This window comes from Penaeus monodon, chromosome 6, assembly GCF_015228065.2.
Source record: "Penaeus monodon isolate SGIC_2016 chromosome 6, NSTDA_Pmon_1, whole genome shotgun sequence".
Taxonomy (NCBI): domain Eukaryota; kingdom Metazoa; phylum Arthropoda; class Malacostraca; order Decapoda; family Penaeidae; genus Penaeus; species Penaeus monodon.
This window is the reverse complement of record NC_051391.1, coordinates 44,397,200-44,405,726: the sequence shown is the minus strand read 5'-3', so window position 1 is coordinate 44,405,726 and position 8,527 is coordinate 44,397,200. Positions and strand designations below refer to the sequence as shown.

Here is an 8,527-nt window from a genome sequence, read left to right as displayed (position 1 = left end):
ATGCCATTTTTCCCCCTGTGAGTTAATTATTGTTTTTTCATATAGCATTAGTAAAAAAAACATTTGTCCCGCAAATCAAGGAAAGGTGATTAAGATTAGGTCACAAGGTCTCTAATTGATTTTTCCCAAAAAACTAATACATGAACAAAATATTCTCCCAGAAATTTTGGGGTTTAAAAGCCAATGCTGACGGTATCGAAATCTCTCAGCGTCATAAATTTAAAAGTGTTTTCTGGGAATGTCCAGCCGTTCGCTTGGAGTCTGCTACATGTAGGAGAACTTCCCATTCCACGTGCTTTAGTGCGTCACCGAATGTATAGCCACACACAGATCACGCTGTTTGTTATGATGGCTCAACATGTGACCTGTCCGTAAAGGATTAAAGACCCAATCAATTACAAATTTTGCCATATGAGCAGATGTACAATCTGTTGAGAGAGAGAGAGAGAAAAGGTTAATTCAAAAGACTGACATATAACCATTTGACATGCTGATTCAGATCACACTAATACAATTAATTAACCCATTAACACTGGGCAGCAAGTACATGCCATGAAATGGTGCGCCAGTCCTATTTTCTGGGGCATGTATGGTCATGTCACCCACAAACTATGATGATGACATGATCGCCTGGCAATAGGGCCCGGGCCACTATGAATACAGCCCAGGAGAGGGGGTTTTCACATTGGGAAACCACCTGGCAGAAGTGGGTTAACAAAATCGCCTGCAGCAGAAATTAGCTTGTATCATTTAAAATTCCAGGGGTTTCACAGTCCCACATGTAAAGCAGTGGTCAAGGAGGTCATTTCCCACAAGACAGGACACATCCCCATCTGTTATGAGTTACCATAAAGGTGGCATCATTGCTCCAAAGACATCAAGCCAAAAAGGTAGCATCATTGCTCCAAAGACATCAAGCCACTGCTCCTCTCTCCAATTGAGATATTTCTCATGGCAAAAATGACCCTATGCATGGATGAGAATTGATCTCCTAACAGCAATGAGTACTGATGTAGTCCAATTAGGAAAGCATTGACTGAATTTACAACAGACACATCTCCAAGAAGCACTCTGTTCTTTTCTTTCAAAATATAGGTTGTGATGCTTTATAATTGCCTTAGCGCAAGGCAACATCTTTGGCCTCCCAGGGCACTGACACCTGTTATTTTCTGCAGTATCCATAATCTGATAGCCTGCATCCATTAAGGTAACCATTAGAGATACATAGTAGTACTGGTAGGCCTTCTCCCTCACACCAAAAACACAAATCAGAAGTAAGGTAGGTAACCAAACAAATTTGCAAAAAGTTTTAACCTTTGAAGGGGGTCTTTTATTTAGTTTAAAAAACAAAAAGAAAGACAGAAAGACAGAGAGACAGGAAGAAGAAGAAGAAGAAGAAGAAGACGAAGAAGAAGAAGAAGAAGAAGAAGAAGAAGAAGACGAAGAAGAAGAAGAAGAAGAAGAAGAAGAAGAAGAAGAAGAAGAAGAAGAAGAAGAAGAAGAAGAAGAAGAAGAAGAAGAAGAAGAAGAAGAAGGAAGGAAGAAAGAAAGAAAGAAAAAAAGGGGTGGCAAAAGAGATTTTCCGCGACAAAGCGGTAAATTAGTCAACCTTGTGACCTCACCTGATTATACCTTTCCTTGAGTTTTCAGGATTTTTTATATACTAATGCTTTCAATATTGACGCTCTTATTATAATCATTATAGAATTTATACAAAACAGCACTATATGATAAAGACCAAGGAAAAGGTTAAACAGGTGCAACATGTGTACTAGTAATTGGCTCATTGGTGACTAAGTAGCTGTATAGCAATCTATGTGTAAAGACAAACTAAACTCACAGTAGACAGGGCATGTATGTATATGCCATGTCCAATATGCCATCAGACTGAAATGAAAATAAAGTAAAATTTACCTGATATAGGGAACCCATTGTAGCTGAAGTTGGAGGAATAACATTATTAACAAAGAAGAAAAGTGCATCTTCGGGTCGAAGATGAATGCGCTTGCGAATCAGGAAGTAGAACTGTCCAACAGTGAGGTCACTTGGTACCAAATACTTCTTTTTGTCAAGATCGCCAATTCGTGCTTTTGGTGCCTTTTCCACAATCACCTGTAATGAAGAATAAGAGTTATTGGGCCCAAAATTTCTGATTAAAGCATTAAGATGAATGGATGCAATCTAGCAATGTCAAGAGAAAGTATTTTCACAAATACAAAAAGTGAGATGAAAAGAAAAGGATTGCCCAATACAATCAGTGACTTGTGTAACATCTGTCACAATGCTTTATCAAATAAAAAAATCCTATGATTCTCACAAGTAAAACCAAACATTTCTCTAATATTAATTATATATATATATATACACATATATGTATATATATATATATATAGATATATATTATATATATACATATATGTAATATAGATACATATATATATACATATATATACATATATACATATACATATACATGTATATATATACATATATACATATACATATATAAATATATATACATATATACATATATATATCTACATATATATACATAATAATATAATATACATATATATATATATATATATATATATATATATATATATATATATATATATATATATATATATATATATATATATAATGATATATATATATAAATTATATGTTATATTGATATATATAATATATCTATATATATAATATATAATATATATATGTATAGAATATTATATGTATATATATTGTAATATATATAGATATATATATATATATTATTATATATATATGTATATATATATATATATAATATTATATGTATAAAATATATTATATATATATATAATATATAAATATAGATACTATATGGATATATATATACATATATATAGATATACATATATATATATAATATATATATATCATATATATATATTAATTATTATATATATTATTATATTATATTAGTATTGTATTATATATGTACTATATATATGTATAATCATATACATATATTATATATACATATATATATACATATATATATACATATATATATACATATATTATATATATATATATATATAATATATATATACATACATATACATAATATATATATATAGTATGTATATATATATATATACTATATATATATATATATATATATATATATGTATATATATATGTATATATATATATGTATATATATATATATGTATATATATATATGATTATATATATATTGTATATATGTATATATATATATTATGTATATATTAATATATATGTATATCTATATATATGTATATGTATATATTAGTATATATATATATACTATATGTATGTATTATATTAATTTATATATTATATATATATATATGTATGTATATATATTATATATATGTATATCTATATATGTATATATCTATATATAATTAATATTAGAGAAATGTTTGGTTTTACTTGTGAGAATCATAGGATTTTTTTATTTGATAAAGCATTGTGACAGATGTTACACAAGTCACTGATTGTATTGGGCAATCCTTTTCTTTTCATCTCACTTTTTGTATTTGTGAAAATACTTTCTCTTGACATTGCTAGATTGCATCCATTCATCTTAATGCTTTAATCAGAAATTTTGGGCCCAATAACTCTATTCTTCATTACAGGTGATTGTGGAAAAGGCACCAAAAGCACGAATTGGCGATCTTGACAAAAAGAAGTATTTGGTACCAAGTGACCTCACTGTTGGACAGTTCTACTTCCTGATTCGCAAGCGCATTCATCTTCGACCCGAAGATGCACTTTTCTTCTTTGTTAATAATGTTATTCCTCCAACTTCAGCTACAATGGGTTCCCTATATCAGGTAAATTTTACTTTATTTTCATTTCAGTCTGATGGCATATTGGACATGGCATATACATACATGCCCTGTCTACTGTGAGTTTAGTTTGTCTTTACACATAGATTGCTATACAGCTACTTAGTCACCAATGAGCCAATTACTAGTACACATGTTGCACCTGTTTAACCTTTTCCTTGGTCTTTATCATATAGTGCTGTTAGTATATTCTATAATGATTATAATAAGAGCGTCAATATTGAAAGCATTAGTATATAAAAAATCCTGAAAACTCAAGGAAAGGTATAATCAGGTGAGGTCACAAGGTTGACTAATTTACCGCTTTGTCGCGGAAAATCTCTTTTGCCACCCCTTTTTTTCTTTCTTTCTTTCTTCCTTCCTTCCTTCTTCTTCTTTCTTCTTCTTCTTCTTCTTCTTCGTCTTCTTCTTCTTCTTCTTCTTCTTCTTCTTCTTCTTCTTTCTTCTTCTTTCTTCTTCTTTCTTCTTCTTCCTGTCTCTCTGTCTTTCTTTTTGTTTTTTAAACTAAATAAAAGACCCCCCTTCAAAGTTTAAAACTTTTTGCAAATTTGTTTGGTTACCTACCTTACTTCTGATTTGTGTTTTTGGTGTGAGGGAGAAGGCCTACCAGTACTACTATGTATCTCTAATGGTTACCTTAATGGATGCAGGCTATCAGATTATGGATACTGCAGAAAATAACAGGTGTCAGTGCCCTGGGAGGCCAAAGATGTTGCCTTGCGCTAAGGCAATTATAAAGCATCACAACCTATATTTTGAAAGAAAAGAACAGAGTGCTTCTTGGAGATGTGTCTGTTGTAAATTCAGTCAATGCTTTCCTAATTGGACTACATCAGTACTCATTGCTGTTAGGAGATCAATTCTCATCCATGCATAGGGTCATTTTTGCCATGAGAAATATCTCAATTGGAGAGAGGAGCAGTGGCTTGATGTCTTTGGAGCAATGATGCTACCTTTTTGGCTTGATGTCTTTGGAGCAATGATGCCACCTTTATGGTAACTCATAACAGATGGGGATGTGTCCTGTCTTGTGGGAAATGACCTCCTTGACCACTGCTTTACATGTGGGACTGTGAAACCCCTGGAATTTTAAATGATACAAGCTAATTTCTGCTGCAGGCGATTTTGTTAACCCACTTCTGCCAGGTGGTTTCCCAATGTGAAAACCCCCTCTCCTGGGCTGTATTCATAGTGGCCCGGGCCCTATTGCCAGGCGATCATGTCATCATCATAGTTTGTGGGTGACATGACCATACATGCCCCAGAAAATAGGACTGGCGCACCATTTCATGGCATGTACTTGCTGCCCAGTGTTAATGGGTTAATTAATTGTATTAGTGTGATCTGAATCAGCATGTCAAATGGTTATATGTCAGTCTTTTGAATTAACCTTTTCTCTCTCTCTCTCTCAACAAGATTGTACATCTGCTCATATGGCAAAATTTGTAATTGATTGGGTCTTTAATCCTTTACGGACAGGTCACATGTTGAGCCATCATAACAAACAGCGTGATCTGTGTGTGGCTATACATTCGGTGACGCACTAAAGCACGTGGAATGGGAAGTTCTCCTACATGTAGCAGACTCCCAAGCCGAGCGGCTGGACATTCCCAGAAATCACTTAAGTTTATGACGCTGAGAGATTTCTGATACCTGTCAGCATTGGCTTAACCCAAAGTTTCTGGGAGAATATTTTGTTCACTGTATTATTGTTTTGTGAAATATCAATTAGTAGACCTTGTGACCTAATCTTATATCACCTTTCCTTGAGTTTGCGGGACAAATGTTTTTTTTACTAATGCTATATGAAAAAACAATAAATTAAGCTCACAGTGGGCATGGCATGTATGCACTTGCTATCTCCTGTGGCTTTTTTGTTAATTGTGGGGCTAAGTAAATCAAAGACTGGCCTAGGAACATCTCAGATGTTAATCCTATAGAAAACATTGGCACAAAATTCAACATGATTTCCAAAGCAAGGGTTCCAGCACCATTCACATGCATGAAGTAGCCATTAGAGAGTTATGGGCACTGGCCCATAACTGATCAGAGACCTAATGAAGTGAATAGGCTTTGGGGAGGGTATTAAAGATGAAAAAAATAAAAATAGAATGGCTTTATAGGCCATTATGAACTGCTTCACTTGTTTTGACATCACCCAACCTATAATTTCCATGAGAACTGAATGTGTAGAGACATTTCAAAAAGTACAACAGTGAACACTACATTTTCCTTTTGGCACTGGGATAATTAGAAGTGGTAATGATAACACACCACTAACTTTTCTGTTGCTGGAAATAAACACTGGAAAGACTTGAACAGAGAGTAGATATGTTTGCAAGTTGGAACTGTGAATAGAGTAAACCCAAGGACAGATGTCTATCATTTATTTATTTATCTACTTTTTTTTTTTTTTTTTTTTTTTTTTTTTTTTTTTCCCAAAGATTGATAATTTGTAACAAGACTAAGACTGCCAGCTGAACAGTGTATGTAATTAGTGATTCCCTTCTGTCATTAAAGATTATATTACTCATTTGGTTGTAATTAGAATTCATCAAAAATTATATAACATGGTTGTAAAGGGGTAAAAATGTGGCAAAGGTCTCCTCAAAATAAGGATTTTTCAAACTTTTCTTTGTGATCTGACTAACCCATTCTCCCACATTAGGGCTATATTTTACCTGGCCATAAGTAGTATAAACTGTTTGTTCATAGGTTGTCATTATTAATTTCAATAATAATGAACCAATTTATGCAATTGCAATTAATGATTCTTTGTTCTATTTCAGGAACATCATGAGGATGACTTTTTCCTGTATATAGCCTATAGTGATGAGAGTGTCTATGGTGGAGTGTGCTGAGACGTGTTCCTGGATTTACTAGAGAACTTTACTGGACGACCATTTAATGACTGGATGGCTGTTGTAACCTTTATGGATACAAAACCCTAGAAGCAGAGATGATGTCATGATATTAGTGGTTTTGAGCCATGTAGGCAAAACAAGTGGCCAGAGAATATGAAATTGTAAAGGATGCACTGTCATGCAGGGTTCAGAATTACTAGTAACATTACTAAGGACAGTTTCTAATTTTTCTGTGTGAAGTGAAAAAATGCATTTATTGCACTGCTTTACCCAGAGGCATCTTGTGTACTGTTTGATGGGATGTTGCACAACAGTTAACAACTTCCACCAAGTCGTTCTGCATATTCCTTCAAATTGCACCTGGGATCATGCCTTACAAGGGAGTTTGTGCTTTTCTTCCCTTGATGTATGCCAAAGGTTTGAATTTTTGGCAGGTTTTGTTTCAGAATTTGTCTTTATATAATGGGCAATGTAATTCATGAAGGTCCTGTATCCGATGGGCTGGGAAACTAGTGCATCATAGTCATTAGTTTAATCACTGCTTCTTTTTTGTTTTCACAAGTTCTTGAAGTTTATGATCAGTCAAGGTTGAGTGGCACATGTACGAGTTTAATGTAAATTTGCCACTAGTAACAAAACTTTCATAATCTTCTGTAGTACTTGATTTTGATCTATATAATTGTGATATGCCTCTATTGTATTTTTTATTTATGTATTTTTTTTTTTTTTAAGCCAAGAGCAATGTAAATGAAAATTCCTATTTTTAATATTATCAAAATTTTTTTTTTTTTTTTTTTTTTTTTTTTTTTTTTTTCTTTTCTTGTAAATATGATTTATATCCACTATATTTTTGACTGTTCTGTTATGATCATATTGAAAAACCAAGAAAAAATAGAGACAAAATTAAACACATGAATGAAAACTGTTAGTGTATTGATTAGCACTAACTCCTCTGGACGTATTACCTAAGTCTGATATGTAGTAACTTGTGGTTTAGGGTGTAGTCTAACGTCCTTGGTTTTTCTTTCAGTATAGTATAAAAGGTACTAAAAACAAAGATTTTCTTTTTCTTTGCCATTATTACATATATATAATGCTACATTTAAGGAAATGTATTAAAAATAAAATAAAACAAAGAAAAAAAATGTTTTCCACCTATTTCATTGATTCCAGAAAACCATTAGTGAATAAAAAATATATATATTTATACTGAAATGCATTTGCAAGAAGGCTAATACAGAGCAAGCTTAGTATTAATAGCTTGTACTGGTAGCTGTTGAAGCACCAGATAATCCTTGATAGTTAACACTATCTATGATCTCCAAAGTTCTTGTATAAGGAGGTAGTAAATAAGCCCGAACATGGTTCTACTTGTACACCTAAGAAATTTGAAGGTCTGACCATAATGGGATGATATATGGTCATGAAACTGAACTTTTAGAGCCATATGAATTTGGCTTACAATATACTTGGGGCTAATATTTAGTATTTCATCCCATTGGATGGTGTTCCAGTCACTAAGGTAGCGTTACTGGAAAAAACATGGAAAATGCAAGACATCCAGCACATGCCCCCACCACACTTTGCAGTACTTTCAGTACCGGTATATAGGCTTGCTGTTAGGCCAATAATCCATGTTGGAATTCCCCTAGGTCTCGTATTTTCCCATAGCGATTCTCGATGCACCGGTGTCAAACGCCTTGAGAGCGATGCAGGCTGCAAGCAACTCACGATGACGTTAGTATATGGTCTGTTGTGGATTTGCCAGGAGTGAATCCA

At 33.0% G+C, this 8,527-nt stretch overlaps 2 protein-coding genes across 2 annotated transcripts in view; one reads left to right on the top strand and one right to left on the bottom strand.

Moving 5' to 3' along the window:
* LOC119574511 (gamma-aminobutyric acid receptor-associated protein) overlaps window positions 1–7,354 on the top strand; it is a 28,638-nt gene extending 21,284 nt beyond the window's left edge. Inside the window, exons 2-3 of the mRNA XM_037921772.1 lie at window positions 3,672–3,869; window positions 6,674–7,354. Coding sequence (XP_037777700.1) covers window positions 3,672–3,869; window positions 6,674–6,745 — 270 coding nt within the window. The 3' untranslated portion in view covers window positions 6,746–7,354. The remainder of the gene's footprint in view (window positions 1–3,671; window positions 3,870–6,673) is intronic.
* Window positions 7,355–8,070: 716 nt separating this feature from the next.
* Window positions 8,071–8,527, bottom strand: LOC119574510 (the record flags this gene model as incomplete). Its single annotated transcript, XM_037921771.1, is given in 1 exon segment — window positions 8,071–8,527. A coding segment is annotated over 1 exon segment (297 nt), but the record flags the coding sequence as incomplete, so codon positions are not given.